This window comes from Musca autumnalis, unplaced genomic scaffold (assembly GCF_047663935.1).
Source record: "Musca autumnalis isolate F117 unplaced genomic scaffold, ASM4766393v1 scaffold_3, whole genome shotgun sequence".
NCBI lineage: Eukaryota > Metazoa > Arthropoda > Insecta > Diptera > Muscidae > Musca > Musca autumnalis.
In genome coordinates, this window is record NW_027411866.1 from 207,445,845 (window position 1) to 207,470,587 (window position 24,743).

The 24,743-nt window shown below is 37.9% G+C and overlaps 1 protein-coding gene across 1 annotated transcript in view; it reads right to left on the minus strand.

The window, feature by feature from the left end:
- Positions 1–397: 397 nt before the first annotated feature.
- The window catches only part of LOC141398770 (very long chain fatty acid elongase AAEL008004-like), a 37,211-nt gene continuing 12,865 nt past the window's right edge, over positions 398–24,743 (minus strand). The window contains exons 2-4 of the mRNA XM_073976421.1: positions 16,127–16,461; positions 15,944–16,049; positions 398–4,600 (exon numbers count right to left, since the gene is read on the minus strand). Coding sequence (XP_073832522.1) covers positions 4,293–4,600; positions 15,944–16,049; positions 16,127–16,461 — 749 coding nt within the window. The 3' untranslated portion in view covers positions 398–4,292. The remainder of the gene's footprint in view (positions 4,601–15,943; positions 16,050–16,126; positions 16,462–24,743) is intronic.

Consider the following 24,743-nt stretch of genomic DNA (forward strand, 5'->3'; position numbering starts at 1 on the left):
CGAAGATGGGTTATATGGGTCAACTCCTTCCGATACCTCCACCACAAAGGTTCAAAAATGTTCGGAAAAATTGTTCTCACAATAACTCTTTAAGGGAGTGACCGATTTGGTCCGTACTTTACACATCCAATATATCCACCAAATATAGATCAAGATCGAATATGGACTATATTTGTTCACTCCTTCTGGTACCTCCCACACAAAATTTCGGATAAATTAATTTTAAGATCTGCTTTTCAATCACTTTGATTTTTTTTTATTAATTCTTTATTCATCAAAATTACATTACAGTTCATTAATGCTGCCCCACCGCCTTATAGACTTTACAGGGGCTAATCGGTTAATAAAATACTAATTTGTGACGTGTAACATTTTAAAATATATAAATATTAAAATATATAAAGTATAAAGTATATTTATTGATTAAAACACAAATAAAAGTTAAAAGATGAAAAATTACATCAAAAGCATTTCAATAGTACTTGACAAAAAGGATTTAAGTTCCCTTTTAAACGATGATTACATTTAATGTGATTTGGAATGTGGTTAAATTCTAAACAACCATTATGTTCAATTCGTTGTTTTGGCATTTGTAGCCGGCATCTTTTCACTTGTAAATTAGATGAGTTCCTTGTATTTACCAAAGTCTGATTAGTAGTGAATTGGATTGATCGGTGACCAATGGTGTTTACAGGTCTATACATATATGTTAGAAGTTGTAACTTGTAAATTCCATTTAAGGGCAATATCCTTCCTGCAACATTATTGTATAATTCATACGTAGAATATAGTTGCGGCAAATTAAATACGATCTTAAGTGCTTTGTTTTGGCATCTTCGTAATGATTTTAAATGATTAGTTTTCTTATAGGCATATATCAACGCCAAATAGTTTAAGTGACTCTGAATTAAAGAATTATATAGTAGAAATTTGGTTTCTACGTCAAATTTATTTCTGAACTTATGCAGTATACCATGCTAAATTACTTTGTAGATGTATGCCCAAATATTTTAATGACTGGCTTTCAGATATTTGCAGGGGATGGAAGATACCAAGCAACGGTCCTGACCGGTTTTAACATGGCAAAGCCCAGGATTTATCTTGGTCCCTCTTTCATCTCAAGTGGACACTGACCTCCCCGTGGTGTCACCTGGGGAACTGTCTTTAACACCCGTTAAAGGTAGTGAGCTAACATGTGCCGGGCGTTCTCCCATAAGAACGTTAAAAACTTGGGTTTGGGCGTCGGGCTAGTAACCCTCCCCTAGAAAAAACAGCATACTATGAAAAAACGAAAGAAAAGAAAAACAACCCCCTCTAAAGTTGACGAACCCCGCAAACGTTTTAAGGACCATGATCTGCGAATCTGCACCTGGAATGTTCGCACTCTTTATAGAGAAGGTGCAGTCTTCGCATTGGCAGACGTACTTGAAAAGTACAAGGCCGATATTACTGCCATACAGGAAATACGATGGATTGGAAAAGGCGTCACAACAACACCTAAAGGTGACGCACTGTATTATAGCTGCCATGACGTAAAGCATGAGTTTGGTTGCGGATTTGTAGTTAGTCGGAGACTAAAACATCTGGTATCCAGCTTCACTCCAGTGAATGAAAGACTTGCTGCAATTCGAATAAAAGCTAAATTCTTCAACATCAGCTTTATTTGCGCTCATGCTCCCACTGAAGAAAAGGACAAACAGACCAAAGATATATTTTACGAGCGCTTAGAAGAAACATGTGACAGTTGCCCTGCCCATGACATTAAAATCATTCTAGTTGATTTTAATGCCAAAATTGTAAAGGAGAATATCTTTGGCCAAACAGTCGGGAAATTCAGCCTCCACAGTGAAACATCTGACAATGGTATGAGGCTGATAGACTTTGCAGCTGCAAAAAACATGGTAGTTAGCAGTACCAGATTTAATCATCTCGATATTCATAAGGGTACCTGGCTGTCTCCAGATCAGAAAACAAGAAACCAAATTGATTATGTTGTGATAGATGGAAGACATGCATCGAGCGTGTTGGATGTACGATCGTTCCGAGGCGCAAACATTGATTCGGACCACTACCTTGTTGCAGCAAAAGTACGCACCCGCTTAAACGTAGCAAACAAAGTACGAACAGACACAACACGAAAGTTAGACATCGGTAAGCTGCAATCACAACAGATAGCCACAGCATATTCCACTCAACTAGCCCAATTGCTTAATCAAAGTACTCCTCATCCCGATAACATATCAGCGCAATGGCAATGCATTGCCCACTCCATGCAAACAGCCGCAAAATCCATACTTGGATACCAGAGGCCTCCACCAAGGAATCCATGGTATGATCAGGAGTGTCGTGCTGCCACCGAAGAGAAAAATGCGGCATATAGGGCTAATTTACAATCCGTAGCAACGCGTAGCGCACGAGGGAGATACAGGGAGAAAAGGGGAGAGGAGAAAAGTCTTTTCCGCAGGAAAAAGAGAGAGATGGAAAAGCGGGAGGGTGAAAAAATCGCGATGTACAGGAGCCAGAATGAAGTCCGAAAATTCTACCAAAGAGTCAAGCATCAAACTGATGGCTTTGGTACAGGCACATTCTCCTGTAGAGACCAGCAAGGTAATTTGGTAACTGATACAGATAGTGTACTCAGGATATGGAAAGAACATTTTTCAAAACTGTTGGTATCCAATAGCAGCGAAGACGACGAAGATACCACAGTCTCAATCCCAGAAGATGGTATTGAATGTATACCCCCCAGCCAAGATGAGGTAAAGACAGCAATAAATCGGCTGAAGAATAATAAAGCAGCAGGGGCCGATGGCTTACCAGCCGAGCTGTTCAAAACCGGAAACGACACGCTGATAAGGTGTATTCATCAGCTAGTTAGCACCATCTGGCAGGAAGAACGAGTACCCGACGATTGGAACCTGAGTATCCTGTGCCCCGTCCACAAGAAGGGAGATAAGACTGTATGCTCTAACTATAGGGGCATAAGTCTACTCCTATTGCCTACAAGATCGTGTCAGGTATATTGTGCGAACGACTAAAGCCAATGGTCAACGAGATAATTGGACCATACCAATGCGGCTTTAGACCTGGCAAGTCCACCATTGACCAGATATTTACCCTGCGGCAAATCCTGGAGAAGACCCAAGAGATGCAGATCGACACCTACCACATTTTTGTCGATTATAAAGCAGCCTTCGACAGCCCGCTGCGTTCAAAGGTATTCCAAGCCATGTCTGAATTTGGTATCCCCGCAAAGCTCATCCGGCTTTGTAAAATGACTTTAACTGACACGAGGTCCTCAGTTAAAATAGGAAAGAACCTCTCCGAAGAGTTTGGTACCAAAAGAGGTTTCAGACAAGGAGACAGCCTTTCGTGTGACCTCTTCAACATCCTGCTGGAAAAGGTTATACGAGAGGCAAACGTCAAAAGAAGTGGCACAATCTACACCAATAGTCACATGTTACTTGCTTATGCTGATGATATAGACATCATAGGCCGATCAGTAAAAGAAGTAACTGATACCTTTATAAAGGTCGAAGGAGAATCTGCTAAAGTGGGTCTGGCTGTAAACGGTGAGAAGACCAAGTTGAGTGTGTCGACGCGCAATGCGTCCATTGAGCTCGGACCGACTGTGGAAGTTGGTTCCCATAATATTGAGGTAGTAAAAGACTTCGTCTACCTCGGCACCTCCTTAAGTAGTTGAAACTGATAGCAGAGCATCAACCGCAATATAGAGAGTGAATAAAGTATTCTTTTAAAACCTAAACATTTGGTGTTTTATTGTATGTCCTCATACAACCTTCACAAACGGTCTGTTACAAGGTTTCATTCAATTTGGAAAAGGTTTCATTTAATTTGGAAATGCTATATAACAATCCTAGGACACGCGGTTAACAATTATGTGTTATGTAATCAATAAATCATACTAGTTCTGCATTACCCATTCGTTCACCATTGCTTCCCCCGGCCTACTAGATTATTAGAAAAACAAATACATATGAAAAAGAGAGTTCAACAATAACAAAATAAACATGGAAAATAGTGTGTGGTATTCTATACAGTAGTTGTTGTTGTAAATAGTTAGTGGTATTCTATACAGTAGTTGTTGTTGTAAATTTGATTTAAATAAAGTAAAGGCTTAATAAAAATTTACGTTACAATTCAGACTTGTAGTATGAACGGAAATTCATCGAAATTAACTTAACTAAATTAACTTTCGTAACAATATTTTCCATTTGTTTATATTAATTATAATATAATATAGCAACAAAAAAATTACACAAAAATTGTACTTATGTTTTAACTTTTTCACTTTTTCTTATATATGTACGATAATAAAAATTTGAAAACATTGCAATCATAAACAAATTCTGTATAAATGCTACCTGTATCCAGAATAATTTAGCATCACAACTATAGAACAATATAGGAAGTGAATAATGTATGCCCATTAGAACGAACTGTATCAACTGCATGCTGGTCAATGTTTTTTTCCATGGTGTTAAATCGATGTTCGGTTTCGCGGCAGCAACCATATAATACGTGTACATAACAACGTGTATAAACGAATTCACTAAACCGGCAGATGTTGCATGTGAAGCTAAAAAACAAAAGGAAATAACATTATTATCTTAATATATAAAAGAGCTTAGTGATAAGTGAGTGAGTGAGTGACTGACAGATTATCGCCCAGACGAAACAGGTAAAGGTAGAAGTTTGAAATTTTGAGTGCGGGTTTTTTCCTGTTGAGTAGGCATGAGATAAGACTGGGTTTTAGTATTTCGAACTAGAAGTTCGAACTAGAAGTTCTAAAAGCTACTAAATATGGTACCCTTTGTATTAGACAAACGGGAAGAACTTGAATTTTGAAATTCGGAATGAGGGTTACTGATAGAGAGTTTGAAAGATGTACCGAAGGGTTTTTGGAAATTTGACATACAAGTGCACGTAAAGTACTAAAAGTTACTAAATTTGATACCAATTGTATATTTTGAACTGTTATAGCTAGAATTTTGTAATTTGGTATAGGAATCAAGGCTGGAAAGGAAATGCTTTTGGAAGTCCGTACATATGTGTACGAGAAGTGCTAAATGGTACTAAATTTGTTACAATTTGGATTTCGGACATTTGAAACAAGTAAGCAAAGGCTATAGTCGGACGGAGACCCGCATTGGAAGTTTTTACTCTAATTACAAATACTTGTGCTTCTATTGGTGTATTAACGATTAATCAAGAAGACCAGCAAAGCGTTCAATCAGTACCAAGTAGATGTCGGCAGAAGTCAAATATAAAATTAAATATTAATTATTTTGTTTCAGTTTGCCAAAGTCAATTGGTACAATAGCCAGGTGAAAAATTTAGTATCTCCCTAGAAAATGTTTACGAGTGAAAAGCTTATGTACAGGGGTAGTGGTGTAGGGTATCACATTGTCGGCCCCGACTATAGCCTTTTCTCCCTTGTTTTGTTTTTTTTTAATTTTTATTTAACTGGGACTCGCATTCGGGTATTTCGAAAAGCCAATAATAGGATTAAGGTACTTGCGATTACGCATAATTTGATATGTATATTGAATATATAGTCCAAACAGCATTACTGCAATTTACTGCCAAAGCCAACATTTAGTGCAATATTTTTTCCAAAACAATATTCTCTTGAGTGTGCTGGTGCATTGCGATATTTTAGTTTCGGATCATATAAATCATAGATCGTAAAAATCCACTAGAACGGCGGAAATAGCTATGTACTGCAAAAATTAAAAAAATTGCGAAAAATATTTTTGAAGATATCGCGGATTCATTTTTTTGTGGATAGTTTCTTTTTCAATTAAGAAACCTGTGTGAATTGAAACACCTTTTCACAAAAAACGTATGTATTTGCCGACAAAGATAAAGGACAAAATCTCAAAAGTTTTGCCTTGCCATCTCTTCATCCACTTGTTTGCGCCATCTATTCTTTGGCCTGCCAATTCTGCGTGCACCGCCAAGCGGCTTATATTTATACGCCTTTTTAGCGGGTTCATCATCGCTCATTCTTATGATATGGCCTAGCCAACGCAATCGCTGCATCTCAATACGTTCAACTATATTGATGTCGTTGTACAGCAGTGTTAATCACCACTGGGCTCGCGAGCCGTGTCTGTGTGAACACACACAATCTCAACTGTGGTGTGTTTGAACGTTACCCTCACCACCGATCATCTTCTTTGTTTTAGCAATGAATTAACGCACACGATGTTTATCTAGAGAGGGATAGATAATCTCGTGTGTGTGCACGCAGCGGTTGAATTTGTTGTTGCTGGTGAACACTGTTGTATAGCAGATACAGCTCGTGGTTCATGCAACGTCGATATTCACCGTCAACGCAGATTGGTCCGTAGATCTTTCGAAGAATTTTTCTCTCAAACACGCCAAGCAATGCCTTATCTGCTTGCGCAAATACCCAGGCTTCGGAACCATACATCAGCACGGGTAGTATCAATGCTTTGTAAAGCGTTAGTTTTGTTTGACGAGATGTGGCTTTGTTTTTAAACTGCTTACGTAAGCCAAAGTTGCATCTGTTAGACAATACAATTCTTCTTTTTATTTCACAACTGATGTCGTTAGTTGTGTTTACGGCGGTGCCGAGGTAGACGAAGTCTTTTACTACCTCAAAATTATAGGATCCAACGTCAACAGTTGTTCCGATCTCTTTGGACGCATTGCGCGTCGACACCATCAACTTAGTCTTCCCGCCGTTTACCGCCAGACCCACTTTAGCAGACTTAATCGACCTTCCTAAAGGTATCTGTTACTTCTTTTACTGATAGTCCAATGATGTCCATATCATCAGCATAAGCAAGTAACATGTGGCTATTGGTTTAGATTGTGCCACTTTTTTTGACGTTTGCCTCTCGAATAACCTTTTCCAGCAGGATGTTGAAAAGATCACACGAGAGGCTGTCTCCTTGCCTGAAACCTCTACAAAATTCTTCGGAGAGGTTCTTTGCTATTTTAACTGAGAATTTCGTGTCAGTTTAAGTCATTGTACAAAGCCGAATGAGCTTTGCGGGGATACCAAATTCAGACATGGCCTGGAATACTTTTGAACGTAGTGGGCTGTCGAAGGCTGCTTTATAATCGACAAAAAGGTGGTAGGTGTCGATCTGCATCATTTGGGTCTTCTCCAAGATTTGCCCTGGAGGAGACCCTATAGTTAGAGCATACAGTCTTATCCCCTTTCTAATGGACGGGGCACAGGATACTCAGGTTCCAATCGTCGGGTACTCGTTCTTCCTGCCAGATGGTGCTAACTAGCTGATGAATACACCTTATCAGCGTGTCGCCTTCGGTTTTGAATAGTTCGGCTGGTAAGCCATCGGCTCCTGCTGCCTTATTATTCTTCAGCCGGTTTATTGCTGTCTTTACCTCATCTTGGCTGGGCGGTATACATTCAATACCATCTTCTGGGATTGGATCTGAGCACACTATCTGTATCAGTTACCAAATTACCTTGCTGGTCTCTACAGGAGAAGGTGCCTGTACCAAAGCCATCAGTTTGATGCTTCACTCTTTGGTAGAATTTTCGGACTTCATTCTGGCTCCTGTACATCTCGATTTTTTCACACTCCCGCTTTTACATTTCTCTCTCTTTCCTGCGGAAAAGACGTTTCTCCTCTCTCCTTTTCTCCCGATACCTTTCTCGTGCGCTACGCATTGCAACGGATTGTAATGTAGCCCTATATGTCGCAATTTTCTCTTCGGTAGCAGCACGACACTCCTGATCATGCCATGGATTCCTTGGTTGAGGTCTTTGGTATCCAAGTATGGATTTTCCGGCTGTTTGCATGGAGTGGGCAATGCTTTGCCATTGCGCTGATATGTTATCGGGATGGGGAGTGCATTGATTAGGCAATTGGGCTAGTTGAGTGGAATATGCTGTGGCTATCTGTTGTGCTTGCAGCTTACCGATGTTTAACTTTCGTGTTGTATCTGTTCGTACTTTGTTTGCTACGTTTAACCGGGTGCGTACCTTTGCTGCAACTAGGTAGTGGTCCGAGTCTATGTTTGCTCTTCGGAACGAGGGCACATCCAACACGCTTGATGAATGTCTTCCATCTATCACAACGTGATCATTTTGATTTCTTGTTTTCTGATCTGGAGACAGCCAGGTGCCCTTATGGATGTCGAGATGTTGAAATATGGCGCTGCTAACTACCATGTTTTTTGCCGCTTCGAAGTCTATCAGTCTCATACCTTTGTCGATGTTTCACTGTGGAGACTGAATTTTCCGACTGTTGGGCCAAAGATATTTTCCTTTCTAATTTTGGCATTAAAATCGCCTAGAATAATTTTAATGTTATGGGCCGGACAACTGTCATATGTTACTTCTAAGCGCCCATAAAGTATATCTTTGGTCAGTTCGTCCTTGTCTTCAGTGGGTGCATGAGCGCATATAAAGCTGATGTTGGAGAAGTTTGCTTTTATTCGAATTGTAGCAAGTCTTTCATTCACTGGTGTGAAGCTGGAGACCAGATGTTTTAACCTCCGACCAACTACAAATCCGCAACCAAACTTATGCTTTATGTCATGGCAGCTATAATACAGTGCGTCACCTTTATGTGTTGTTGTGACGCCTTTCCCATTCCATCGTATTTCCTGTATAGCAGTAATACCGGCCTTGTACTTTTCCAGTACATCTGCCAATGCGTAAACTGCACCTTCTGTTTAGTCCGCACTATAGGGACTTGGGGGAAAACAAGTGCAGCAAGACTCCCCAATGGAGCCAGTACGCCCAATGCGTGCGTTTGGCCGTCGGTAACAATGAAAATAGAATAAGAAAATAAAACACAATAGTTTTAGTAAATGGTTTGGCTCAACTGCCGGTGTTTATTCAATGGTAAACAATATTACCTTTCGTACAACGATATGTACATGCAAGAGCTTACAATAAAGCGCGGGAGTTGTTTGCGATTCCAGCTGTCGATCGATCTCTTGTTTTTGTTTATTATTATGTTTATGTTGACATCTGCATAGATGCTTCAAAAGGGCGGTTGTCAAGTGAATATTCGTTGAAATCTCTCATACTATTACAGGGATGTAATAAATGGGAATGAGGAGATTTCAACGAATATGCCTATGCAATTCATAGGGCTAATTTAAATCAAATAATCAATTCTAACTTAAACATTTGCCGCCTCCCTTGAAACATCCAAATGTTTTAACAAAATAAGTGCAATGTATATATGTAAGTATTCATTATTGGTATAGTGCAGGCGTGAGCATAACCTTTTACTTTTTTCCAATTTTTGTTTGTTTTTTTTTCATTTTTTCAAAAACAATCTTACATACTAAACGATGGGCCATTAGGGACCCGGGCCATTAGGGACCCCGCGGTAAATATGGCCATTAGGGACCATGTGATAGCCTTACAAACTAAACGATTGGGCCATTAGGGACCCCGGGCCATTAGGGACCCCGCGGTAAATATGGTCATGAGGGACCATTCAAGCGACTGGGCCATTAGGGACCCAGCTGTTGTGCAGATCACTATAGACCTGGCTAACGAAAGGGCCATTAGGGACCCTGCGAACGATAGTGCAACGTGAGCTAACGTTCGTTATGTTTGTTTGAGGCCGCTTTACAACTATTTTTCCGTACGATTTACGAAAAACCAAATTTAAGTGACAGGACCCGTAACAATCCATCCAAATGATGTATTTTGAGCGAGCAGCGAACCGGACGAAAGTCGAAGAGTATGATTTTTAATTATCTTCGGGTACAAATCTGCTCCTATCAAAATATCCATTGGGCGCGATTCGCCGAATTGAGGATCTGCCAAAACTATATTCGACAAATCCGACTTAAGGTCCGAAGTGACCGAAAATGTGGGAAGATTTCCCGATATCGAATCTACAACTAACGCCGAAATTTCATAAATAGACGACCTGTCACCACAACTACGAAGTTTCAATGTACAACTTTTACGACATGTAGCTGTGACAGAATTATTTACTTTAGATATGGACGACTTATTGGAGTGGACCTGGAGTCCCAGATCCTTCTGAAGTCGTTCCGAAACGAGAGACGACTCAGAAGCGGGGTCGATCAACGCCCTAGCAGGAAAAGAAGCACCCTGATGAACGATATTCACCAGCGCTGTTCCCAATAGAACTTTTCCATTCTGAGTTACGTGGAAGGATTGTCGAACTAAATTATCGACCGATGTCGACGGAGCGCTAGATGTAGACGAACTTGTGCTACTATTTAAGGTACTAGGCCGAAAGGTGGAAGCTGAAGCTGACAACTTCGAACTTCTGGGAGTCACAATTTGACTCGGACTGCTCACCATAGAGCGATCTCTGTGCAATAGAGTGTTATGCCTCTGATTGCACTTGCGACAAGAACGACTTTTACAATTTTTGACCTCGTGTCCCTTCTGAAGGCAATTCACACACAAACGATGCCTTTTGACCAATTTAAATCTTTCCAACGGCGTACAATTTACGAACCACTGGCAAACATTTAATTTGTGTTGTTGCTCTGCACAAAGAACGCAACAAGTCTTGGGCGACGATGGAAGAGGTGTCGAGAATAGTTTGGGACTGGGAGAAGAGTGAGGAGAAGAAGTACAAGATTTAGAAGACACTTTACAATCCGATAGATAGCACGTGCCAACATTTCTCATCTCGTGCAAACACAGAAGAGTACGAATTCTCTCTGTCAAGAATGCATCTAATTCTTTCCAAGTTGAAAGACGAGACTTATTTTTCACACTCTGCTCCCACAAAGCATGAGTGATCTGAGGCAATTTTTGCAAACAAATGAAAACCACAATCGGATCCCAACTATCCGTAGGTATTTCATAAATTGCCATGGCCGAAAGACAACTATTTATTCCACGCTGTATTGATTTTAGTCCCGAACTGGTTTCCTGATCCAAAACAGGAAGTGAAAACAACGATTTCAATTGATTGTGGACAAGCAATCGTGGATTATTATAAGTGGAATTCAATGCATTCCACGCCAGGTGGAAACTCCTATGAGTCAGAGGAAACTTCGAGACGATTTCTCGAGCCTCACCACTAGTTTTACTAACCAGATGACACATGCGTTCAATATCTGTCAACTGGGAGTTATTTATATAAACCGCACTAAACAAGTCTCTAAAAGTGGGCCAATTAAGAAAATTTCCATCAAAAACCTCAATATCCAAAGGAGGTAACGCAAGATTATGATTGCTATTAAAATTTGGAAGTTCAACCATGAAGTTTGGGTCTGCTCTAGGATTCTCAATATTCGATATTGTAGAATTAGATACCTGGGTACCCACATCACGAGAAGTGTGGGACGACAAACTCAGGTCTTTAACATTTGCATCACACGACAGGCTTTTCAAAGAAATATCACCGGGATGCTCCGTTAAGGAATCTACCGAACTATTTTCCAATAAGTACGGGGACATTTTAGCAGAACTACAAAACTTTAACAACAATCTATTTATTATTGACGAACAATTTATACATTTTTGATGCGTCTCCTTATACTTTTCTTGAATGATATTTATTTTTTCGGGATTTTCTATAGAAGAGAGGCATTTATTAAAAGCTTCCTGTAAGTTCTTCCACAATTTTCCAATTTCTTCACTCCTAACTTCAAGGTCAAAAAAGTCAATGTCCTCTTCTTTTAATGCGCTGAGGTTTGCGGCGAAAGTCACGATAGACTTAGAAGCAAGAATAAATAAAGTCATAGGAGTGATAGCCATTTTTAGTGCACAGATTGCAGACAAATCAAAATCAACAAAATCGTAGAGAGAGTTCAACTAATAATAATGTCAACGAAATGACTAGAAAATAATGTGCGACAAACTCAATTTTATCCAGAAATAAAATATCAAAACACTGAAGAAAAGATAAATTTTACTAAATGAAATATTTAACCAAATAAACTGATTTCTCAACGAAAATCAATGAAACATCCAACAGGATTATCTTTGGCAATTGTAGCGGAAATTTTCAGATTGAAAATTTTAAACTATATTTAATATCGCTAAAATGCACACTAAAATATTTGCCACAAAAGGAGAAATTCTCAAGCTACCAATTGTAGCGTGCTTAAATTCGAAACGATTTTCAAAATTTCAAAAATTGCACTAAACTATTCCAAAGAAAATCAACAAAAAATGCAATTGACAATTCTAAGGGTCTAGGAACAACCTAAGAATCCACAATAGGAAATTGAAACAATATTTAAATTCCAAAAATATGTAAATTACCATTTAATTTACCCACAATTTGAAACTATATTCAAATTCCAAAAGCAAATAATAATAGCAATAATACCATTTAATTTACAAATTTATTAGCCAAACGGCACTATACGATAGTGCAGTAAAAAGCAAAAACAAATATCTATTATCGGCGAAATGCACGAAATAACTACCGATTGCAGTGTATTGGTGGCAACAAATTCAACAGGAAATTCGAACAATATCAAAATTCCAGAAAAATAATTACAAAATTAGCACAAATAATTCCTAAAATACACTCTACACAAGAAAAAGTCCAATTGACCGGTTATAGGGTGCATGCAATATTAAATTTATACAAATAACCACCGAATGTAGTGTATTTGTGTCCAATAATGCAACAAAAATTTCAAACTATATTGAAATTCCAAAATATATACCAATCGCAATAAATACTTTTAAATAACGCCCTACACAAGAAAAGGTCCAATTGACCGATTGTAGGGTGCACGCAATTCCAAAATGTCCACAAATATTATTAAAAAGTTCCTTGACACCGATTTATTATATTTACTATAAAATATAATAATATGTGTCACAGTACTAATTTACTGACCGGGTACTGTGTAATAATACACCGGCGGGAGAGTGTGCAATAAAAACGGACACGACAGAAAGAGGAATTACCAAAATGCAATATTTATGCGTACATGCGTGTGTGTATACATTCGCATGCAACTGACTGGCTGACCGACTGGACAGAACAACAGAACGACGATGCTGGAGTATGTATCAATACAAACGTGTGTGTACCAGCACAGAAGGGACCACGAATAGGCCGTGCAGTGTAAATATGTAACCGATGTATTTATGAAAGTATGTTTGAATATTTACACTGCTAAAGCTAGCGAAAACAGATCAATGCAAATCAATGATATTTTTAGGGAATATTTTTTTAACCAATTTTGCAACAACAATAAGTAGAAGCAGGTAAATGAAATTTACAGCGAAAATTTAGAAGAAGAGAAACGAAAAATAACCCAAATATTAGAAGAAAATATTTATTATTTTGTTTTGATTTTTTATCCCCGTATGTCTGTCCACGATTTGGACTTTGACCGATTAACAAAAAAAGGGAATATGTGACGTTGCAAAACGACCAAACAAACAAACGAACACTTGTTTTTTTATTTATTTTGATGCTCACTATGCACTATACGTACCGATAATAGTAAGCAGCAATGGGATTGTGGACTGTATTTTAGTGGGATTCCAGAAGTAAACCAATTCACTGGAGGATCCGGTTCGATTGGACCAAATGTTTATTCGGCCCGAAGCGACCAAATGTTTAGTCCGCACTATAGGGACTTGGGGGGAACAAGTGTTGCAAAGACTCCCCAGTGGAGCCAGTACGCCCAATGCGTACGTTTGGCCGTCAATATAAAAAGAGAATAGAATAAAAACACGATAGTTTTAATAAAAGGTTTGGCTCAACTGCCGGTGTTTATTCAATGGTAAACAATATTACCTTTCGTACAACGATATGTACATGCAAGAGCTTACAATAAAGCGCGGGAGTTGTTTGCGATTCCAGCTGTCGATCGATCTCTTGTTTTTGTTTATTATTATGTTTATGTTGACATCTGCATAGATGCTTCAAAAGGGCGGTTGTCAAGTGAATATTCGTTGAAATCTCTCATACTATTACAGGGATGTAATAAATGGGAATGAGGAGATTTCAACGAATATGCCTATGCAATTCATAGGGCTAATTTAAATCAAATAATCAATTCTAACTTAAACACCTTCTCTATAAAGAGTGCGAACATTCCATGTGCAGATTCGCAGACCATGGTCCTTAAAACGTTTGCGGGGGTCGTCAACTTTAGAGGGATTTGTTTTTCTTTTGTTTTGTTTTTTCATAGTAGGCTGCTTTTTCTAGGGGAAGGTTACTAACCCTGCGCCCAAACCCAAGTTTTTAACGTTCTTATGGGTGCACGCGCGGCACATTTTAGCTCACTACCTTTAACGGGTGTTAAAGGCAGCTACCCTAGGTGACACCACGGGGAGGTCAGCGTCCACTTGAGATGAAAGAGGGACCAAGATAAATCCTGGACTTTGCCATGTCAAAGCCGGTCAGGACCGTTCCTTGATATCTTTCATCCCCTACGTATGTAGCATCATACATATACTAAAAATATACAAATGTGAAAATATGTACTCATAAGTATATCCCAAAACAAAATTTTTTTAAATCTTTAACGAAAAAAAAACAAACAATTTAAACAACTAAAACACAAAAAAAAAAAGGAATAAAGAACACAATAGTGAGGCATATTCACTGAAACGACCGAGGCATCATTAATATTTTTGATGTCACACAGGGAAATGTAAATATATGCAGCTGGAACCACTTTTTTGAAATCTTGACACTATTTTGAAGATTCTCCAAAAAATATTGAGAGTGGCCTAGGATGGCCTAGTTAGTAAAAATCAACTTCAATTTGGAGGTCTTGCAAAAGAAAAAAAAATTATTTCCAGCACATTTTAGGCAAATAATGGGTACAGATTTTTATGTAAAAGTATTAAAACTACCTTTAACTAAAACAATAGCAAGTCAATAGCAATTCATACTTTTCTCTATACATATTTAAAAATTTATAAATGTATTTTGTATTTTTTGATATTGTCTTGCCAATACTGGCATTTGTAAATGCCGGGTTAAGGCCGTGACAGAATCTGCTCGTTGCTTGCTTTCAAATGTCAATTTGTATGGGGGAACGCCGGCGGAATTGCAAAGAGGCTCTCGCATTCCTTCATAATTTGACATTTTGGAAGCAAGCAACGATTGATTCTGTCACGGTCTTTACTGACCTTTTTGAAGTTCTTAAGATATTATATGGAAATGTGAACTTCTTCGGTTCTTCTTTGTTAAATACAATTATAAATTACAAAATCTGATATGTTTAGAGATAATTTGCTGAATTGTCCTTGACATTTATTGACATAAATTTAATTGATAGTCAGTTTGAATCTGACGACAGTAATTGCGCAAGTGATTATATCTCCACCTCTTTCAGGTTTGACTAACCCTTAATAATTATTCCTAGCGGATATATTTGGGCTGAAGCTGATTATCCTCTGGACGATCTGATAATGTCTATTCTAAAACTATATTAGTCGAACATTAATATAAGCTTAACAATGGCTGTAGCAACTGCTGTCAGGAAAACATCAACAGGCGATTGAAAAAAAGTCATGAGCCATCTTTCATTGCAGAAAGTCTCTGCTAGCAGATAAATCACCTCGGGGTGGCTCTAAGTCGATCGATATGCCACCGATGTGCTATTACATCGATAAACTTGGTGAGGTTTACCTTGAGGAGGCGCACCGCAGATGACTTATGGAACCTAAAAACAGGATATCGTAAACATTCTGATCTGCTATTTCCCAATAAAAAAAGAAAGATTTCCTTTTTCTTACTCGGTAAGTAAAGGATGAAGATTACTGTGGGATTTTATTATAGCCACTGTAATGAGTGAACTTCTAACTTAAAGAGGGGACGGCTGTGGTGTCTACTACTGTATATTATGTATAATTGCACTAGAGAAATATATACGGAAGAGATTAAAAATCTCTTCCGTCAATTAATTTTAATGGCTAATTAAAGTCTTTCACATTTCTCATTAAATAAATATTCAAAATTCAAACAAAACTTACCAAATGCTTGCGATAAATACACGTAAACAGCCAAAGCCATTATCGAATGATGATATATATGCAAGAAAGTAATTTGATTATATTTCTTACGCAAAACGAAAAATACCTGCAAGAGTAATATTTTCAATTAATAAAAATGAGCTGTGAAAATTTTATTTAACCCCCCCACCCCCAAATATTTACCGTATCAAAGAAATCCAAATATTTTGATATATAATACAATACTGTTGGCCGAATTAATCCCATTGTGCTCGGTCGTGTATCCCGCGGATTATGTGGTTGACATTTTAAACTGAAATCCGGACTCAGAACGGTGTAGCGGAAAAGTTCATAAAATATAAAAGCGTTTAATAAAATTTGTACAACATTGTAAAATTGCATAAAAGATTCAACTTTATAAGGTGGCCTGTTTTTCATGAAGTTTTTTCCAATTACCAAAATTAACACTAAATAGAATATTATCAAGGTGAACATAAGCCATGGACTACCCAGTATTGCATGTGTTGTTATGCGTTCATCTGAAAGAAAAATAAAAATTGATTAAACTTATTTTTTTGTGGAAGGGGGTCAAATTTCATTGAAATGTGGAAAAAACTGCAGAACTTTTAAAACTTTCAAAAAAAATCGGTGAACCAATGTCAAATTAATCGAAATCGATATTATAGTAGGGTATATTAAACTTAAGTGTCATTCAGTTTGTAACTACTCGAAATAAGTATTTTAAATTCCCAAAAATATATACATATGGTAAGAAACCAAAAATGTTTTACAATCGAAGAATCCTAGTTTCACCCATTTAGAAATCTGAAATTCTTTAAAACGAACTGTTTCAGAAGGATCCCATAATGCTGACCACTAAAATTAATTTACGTCGAAGCTGTATTGGCATGTTGAAAAAATTTTGGAGAAGAAGCTTTGTGACCACTGGGAACCTTAAATTACAGATAGCTTAAATCTAAAAACGACAGAAAATCGGGAGGGACCTTTTACCTTTATACCAAACCGTGGTCCTTTGTTGTACCCTGGGAAACACAAATACTGAAAATAGTTAGGCAACTTGACCAAAAATCATGAAAATTAAAAATGTTGTGTATCGTTACGTAAAGCTATTTTAAAGGTTTCAATATTGCCACAAAGTATATACTTTGAATAGAGAGAGATCACAATATTTTAGATACAAGATTGAAATTTGGAACTGATTATAATATATTAGTCCTTGGATGTTTAGAATTGAAAACAAGTAAAAAAGCGTTAAGTTCGGCCGGGCCGAACTTTTCATACCCTCCACCATAAAATATTCTGAACTAAAATGGAATAATTAGTTTTCATCCTGTCCCCAACTTTTAGTGGGTACGTTAAAATGTCAGATAATGTACATAAAATGCTTCCTTCGGGAGGCCCTTTTTATGGTGCCTATATCTAACTATGTATGTTGACAATTTTTGGTGGGCTAGAAATTGGGAGGTACCGTTATATAGGGGTTATAATAAAACATGGACCTATGTTGACAGTTTTTGATGGGAGCCTTTAATGTCAAATAACTCCCAATTCGGTTAAAAATTGTGGGTAGAATCCTCAAAATACCGAAAATCGGTACATAACATGGGAACTTCAAATGTCATTAACAGCTTGTTCGGAGGTATGTGGGCTATACGAAAATATTAACTTAAATGAACAATTTTTGTTGCAGAATTTTTGTTGGCTTTTAAATTTAAAATTACAGAAAGTTCGTCCAAAAAATAAAGCTAAGGTACGGAAAATCGGGATGTTTGTTTTGGGGCTATACCAAAACATGGACCTACGTTTGTTAAACATTTTAAGTAAAATCCTCAAAGTACCGAAAATCGGGAAGTATCGTTATATTGGGGCTATGTTGAAAATTGTTGATGCAGATGTGTGGTGACCACTACAACTTTCAAATGTCAAATTACAGTTAGTTCGGTTAAAAATTGTAGCTTAAATGGCCAAATTACTAAAAATTGGGAGGTACCGTTATATGGGAGCTATATCCGAACCTATGTTGACGGTTTAATATTGTAGCTAAAATCATCAAATTACTGAAAATCGGGAGGTACTTTTATATGGGGGCTTTATCAATACATCGACCTTTCCTGATAACTTTTGGATGAGAGGTGTGGTGACCACTAAGAATTTCAAATGTTCAAATAACAGAAATGCGGTTAAAACTTGTAGGTAAAATTCTCAAAATACCGAAAATCGGGAGGTACCGTTATATGGGGCTATACCAAAACATGGATCTATGTTCATAATTTTTTCGAATATAACTTTTTTGGTCACTAAGAACCCTAAATATCAAATTATAGCTAATTCGGTCTAGAAATGTGACATAAAACGTCAAAATATCTGAAATCGGGCGGTACCGTTAAATGGGGGCTATTCCAAAACATGGACCTATGTCCACTAGTTTTGTTATATAAGTTTTTAAGAACCCTAAATGTCAATTTATATCTAAATCGGACCGAAAATGTACCTAAAAACGTCAAAATGCCGTAAATCGGGGGTACCGTTATATTGAGGGCTATACCAAAATGTGGACCGACATAGCCCATCATCGAATTTGACCTGCCTGCAACCAAAAGACGCATTTTCCCAAAATTTCAGACAATTTTGGTGGAGAGGTGTGGTGACCACTAAGAACTTCAAATGTCAAATGTTCAAATTACAGCTAATTCGGTTAAAACTTGTAGGTAAAAATCTCAAAATAACGAAAATCGGGAGGTACCGTTATATGGGGCTATACCAAAACATGTACCTATGTTCATAATTTTTACGAATATAAGTTTTTTCGTCACTAAGAACCCTAAATATGAAGTTATAGCTAATTCGGTCTAGAAATGTGACTTAAATCGTCAAAATACCTGAAATCGGGGGTACCGTTTTATGAGGGCTATACCAAAACGTGGGCCTATGTCCACAACTTTTGTTATATAAGTTTATTGACACATAAGAAACCTAAATGTCAAATTATAGATAAATCGGTCTGAAAATATAGCTAAAAACGTCAAAATACCGTAAAAGGGTGGGTACCGCTATATTGTGGCTATACCAAAACGTGGACCTATGTCCACAACTTTTGTTATATAAGTTTATTGACACTTAAGAACCTTAAATGTCAAATTATAGCTACATCATTCTGAAAATGTAGCTAAAAACGTCAAAATACCGTAAATCGGGGGGTACCGTTATATGGGGGCTATACCAAAACGTGGACCTATGTCCACAACTTTTGTTATATAAGTTTATTGACACTTTAGAACCCTAATTGTCAAATTATAGCTAAATCGGTCTGAAAATGTAGCTAAAAACGGCAAAATACCGTAAATCGGGGGGTACCGTTATATGGGGGCTATACCAAAACGTGGACCTATGTCCACAACTTTCGTTATATAAATTTATTGACACATAAGAACCCTAAATGTCAAATTATAGCTTAATCGGTCTGAAAATGTAGCTAAAAACGGCAAAATACGGTAAATCGGGGGGTACCGTTATATGGGGGCTATACCAAAACGTGGACCTATGTCCACAACTTTTGTTATATAAGTTTATTGACACTCAAGAACCTTAAATGTCAAATTATAGCTAAATCGGTCTGAAAATGTAGCTAAAAACGGCAAAATATCGTAAATCGGGGGGTACCGTTATATGGGGGCTATACCAAAACGTGGACCGATATAGCCCATCATCAAACTTGACCTGCCTGCAAACAAAACGCACTTTCCCAAAATTTCAGCGTTCTATCTCCATTTTTGTGGATGCTAGAGTGATTACCACAGACGGACGGACGGACGTGCACAGATCGACTCAGAATTTTACCCTGATTAAGAATATATATACTTTATAGGGTCGCAAATGAGTATTTCAATGCGTTGCAAACGGAAAAACAAACCTAATATACCCTCCATACTATGGTGGAGGATATAAAAACATGCTGATAATAACAGAGGTAAACTGTGTTACCTAATTAAGTGGTTCAAGATTTGCTGCTTGTGGGACCGTTCAATGGGGACGTCGATCAATACCTACAAATTTCTGGCAAAAAGTTTTTACACTCAAAGATGATTAAATATCAAATTTCCAATATTTCGATAAAACCTTCAAAATGCCGAATTCCAAGAGGTACGCTTCTATGGGGGATGTAGGAACACGCGGACCTATACTGATATTTCTCTTCTGGAATATTTTATAACTCCATGGAAGACTAAATAACAAATTTCAGTTTTCTTCGGTGGGATATTGACGTCACAATCTTCAGAATTACGAAAATCGGGAGGTCTGGATTATTTCTTTCAATAAAAATTAAGGTTTCATTTAATTTGGAAAGGGATTCATTATACCCTACACCACAATGTAGAAAGGGTATTATAAGTTTGTTTTGGTAAAAATTCATGTAACACCGCGAAATATTCCTCGGAGACCCCCAATGTGGTATACCAATCATCATATCTCGACGAGATAAAGCGATTTTGAGATGTGTGTCTGTCCGTCCGTCCGTCTGTCCATTATAAATTGTAAACACGCTCCAGGCCACAGTTATGGACCGATCGTCACGAAATGTATGAAGGTCGGGTTCAGGCCAGAATAGATCCCTATTCTTATTGGTGATGATCGAGAAATATTTAGCGGGTGAAATGGGGGCTATACCAAAACGTAGACCTATGTCCACAACTTTTGTTATATAAGTTTATTGACACTTTAGAACCCTAATTGTCAAATTATAGCTAAATCGGTCTGAAAATGTAGCTAAAACTGCAAAATACCGTAAATCGGGGGGTACCGTTATATGGGGGCTATACCAAAACGTGGACCTATGTCCACAACTTTTGTTATATAAATTTATTGACACATAAGAACCCTAAATGTCAAATTATAGCTTAATCGGTCTAAAAATGTAGCTAAAAACGGCAAAATACGGTAAATCGGGGGCTACCGTTATAAGGGGGCTATACCAAAACGTGGACCAATGTCCACAACTTTTGTGATATAAGTTTATTGACACTTAAGAACCCTAAATGTCAAATTATAGCTAAATCGGTCTGAAAATGTAGCTAAAAACGGCAAAATATCGTAAATCGGGGGGTACCGTTATATGGGGGCTATACCAAAACGTGGACCGATATAGCCCATCATCGAACTTGACCTGCCTGCAAACAAAAGACGCACTTTCCCAAAATTTCAGCGTTCTATTTCCATTTTTGTGGATGCTAGAGTGATTACCACATACGGACGGACGGACGTGCACAGATCGACTCAGAATTTTACCCTGATCAAGAATATATATACTTTATAGGGTCGCAAATGAGTATTTCAATGCGTTACAAACGAAAAAACAAACTTAATATACCCTCCGTACTATGGAAAGGTACCACCAACGGGGCTATATCAAAGAGTCAACCTATTTTTACATTTTTTTGGCGATAAAAAGTTTTATAGCTGCTGGGAACTGCAAGCGTCAAATTGAGGGTAGTTTCATCAAAACAATGTAGACCCTCAAAAATGGGCCCATATTGATGAATTTTAGTGAAGAAATTTCGTGACCACTGAAAATTCCCGAAAATCGGGAGGTACAGTTATATGGGGGGATATACCAAAAAATGGACCTATACTGACGATTATTTTTGATGAGACAAAATTGTAGCTAAAATTCTCAAAATACCGATCATTACATCCAGTTCGGTTAAAAATTGCAGCTAAAAATCTCAAAATACCGAAAATCGGGAGACACCGTTATATTGGGGCTATACCAAAACATGAACCTATGTTGACTATGTTTCGTTGAAGATGTTTTACGACCACTGAGAACTTCAAATGTCAAATTACAGCTATTTCGGTTAAAAACTGTAGCTAAAATGCTCAAAATACCGAAAATCGGGAGGTACCGTTATATAGGGGCTATACCAAAACATGGACCTATGTTGACGATGTTTCGTGGAGATGTTTCATAACCACTGAGAACCTAAAATGTCAAATTACAGCTAGTTCGGTTAAAAATTGTAACTAAAATGCTCAAAATACCGAAAATCGGGAGGTACGGTTATAAGGGGGCCATACCAAAACATGGACCTATGTTGACGATGTTTGGTGGAGATGTTTCATGGCCACTGAGAACCTCAAGTGTCAAATTGCAGATAGTTCGGTTACAAATTGTGGCTAAAATTCTCAAAATACCGAAAATCGGGAGGTACCGTTATATGGGAGCTATACCAAAACATGGACCTATACCCATATCCTTTGAGATATATGTTTGTTGATCACTAGGAACCCTAAGTGCCAAATTATAGCTAATTCGGTCTGCACATGTGGCGAAGAACGTCAAAATACCTCAAATCCGGAGGTACCGTTATATGGGGGCTATACCAAAGAGTGGACCGATATAGCCCATCTTCGAACTTGACCTGCCTATGGAAAAAAGACAAAATTTCAGCACTCTATCTTAATTATTGCTGACGCTAGAGTGATTACAACAGACGGACAGACGGACATGACTAGATCGTCTTAGAATTTTATCGTGATCAAGAATATATATACTTTATAGGGTCGCAAATGATTAGTTCGATGTGTTACAAACGGAATGACAAACTTAATATACCCTCCATACTATGGTGGAGGGTATAAAAACGACAGAAAATCGGAAGTTTATACCAAACCATGGACCTTTTACCTTTATACCAAACCGTGATCCTGTTGTCCCCTGGGAAACACAAATACTGAAAATCGTTAGGTACAGTTATGAGGGTGCCTTAAAAAACATGGACCTCTGTTGGCTATTTTTGCTGGAGAAGTTTAAAGGCAGTTCGGTCAAATGGGGAGGAACCGTTTATAGGGGCTATACCAAAACATGGATCTATGTTGATTATTTTTGGTGGAGAAGTCTTGTGCCGCTAGCAACCTCAGCTGTTAAATTACTGATAGTTCGGTCAACAAATGTAGTTTAAATCCACGAACTACTGAAAATCAAAATACCTAAAATCCGGATGTACAGTTTTATGTCTATGAAAAAGACACTCGTGTGCGAAAATATAGCGTTCTAGCTCAATTATTGTGAGTACAATAGACGGACTATGCCTATAAAGTACATGTGTATGTTGTTGATCGGGGTAAAATTCGAATTCGAACTGGGCATGTCCGTTTTCAATGCGTTGCAAACGGTAAAACAAGCATATACCTTCAATACTATGGTGAAGTAGGGGATGGAAGATACCAAGGAACAGTCGTGACCGGTTTTAACATGGCAAAGCCCAGGATTTATATTTGTCCCTCTTTCATCTCAAGTGGACACTGACCTCCCCGTGGTGTCCCCTGGGAACTGCCTTCAACACCCGTTAAAGGTAGTGAGCTAACATGTGCCGCGCGTTCACCCATAAGAACATTAAAAAATTGGATTTGGGCGTCGGGTTAGTAACCCTCCCCTAGAAAAAAACATCCTACTATGAAAAAACGAAAGAAAAGAAAAACAAACCCCTCTAAAGTTGACGAACCCCGCAAACGTTTTAAGGACCATGATCTGTGAATCTGCACCTGGAATGTTCGCACTCTTTATAGAGAAGGTGCAGTCTTCGCATTGGCAGACGTACTTGAAAAGTACAAGGCCGATATTACTGCCATACAGGAAATACGATGGATTGGGAAAGGCGTCACAACAACACCTAAAGGTGACGCACTGTATTATAGCTGCCATGACGTAAAGCATGAGTATGGTTGCGGATTCGTAGTTAGTCGGAGGCTAAAACATCTGGTATCAAGCTTCACTCCACTGAATGAAAGACTTGCTGCAATTTGAATAAAAGCTAAATTCTTCAACATCAGTTTTATTTGCGCTCATGCTCCCACTGAAGAAAATGACGAACAGCCCAAAGATATTGTTACGGAATTAGATTTAACTAATCTCCGTGTAGACGTTGTTTTATTTCCCAGTACGATTTGTACCAAATAAAACAGGGTTCGTTTTAGATTACGTTTCTACAATACTTTATTTACTTTATTACACTTATTCGGAACCGACTTTAATTACTAAGCACACAGCAAGTCTCTAGTTAGCACGCAGCTATTCTTTAACCGATCTGTTCAGTTCAACGCTTAAAACACAACTCCTCTCGTCATTGCCAGTTCCCCTGTATTTATATCCCAAAGTCTCCCTGTTCGAGAGTCCTCTAGAAAATGTCTGGCAACTCCTCGAATATGTACAACGAACACACAGACGCACATTCGCACTAAGCGAACAACCAGACTCACATACATGGGGGATGATCAATGACGTAATTACAACAACAAATAAATGCAAGAAAAGAAGTAACAAACTAAACAATAATTACATGACTATGGCAAAACAAAATAAAAGCACATTAATGAAAGGTAAAGTAACATCCAGAATAATGAAGAGAGTTCTACATGGTAGTTGTTGTTGCTTAAATAAAGTAACTGCGTAATAAAAACTTTACGTTACAATTCAAATTTTTAAATTAACGGAAATTAAACTAAATTAACTTAAACCTATCAGTTACATTCGTAACAATATATTTTACGAGTGCTTAGAAGAAACATATGACCGCTGCCCTGTCCATGACATTAAAATCATTCTAGGCGATTTTAATGCCAAAATTGGAAAGGAGAATATCTTTTGCCCAACAGTCGGGAAATTCAGTCTCCACAGCGAAACATCTGACAATGGTATGAGGCTTATAGACTTTGCAGCTGCAAAAAACATGGTAGTTAGCAGTGCCAGATTTAATCATCTCGATATTCATAAGGGCACCTGGCTGTCTCCAGATCAGAAAACAAG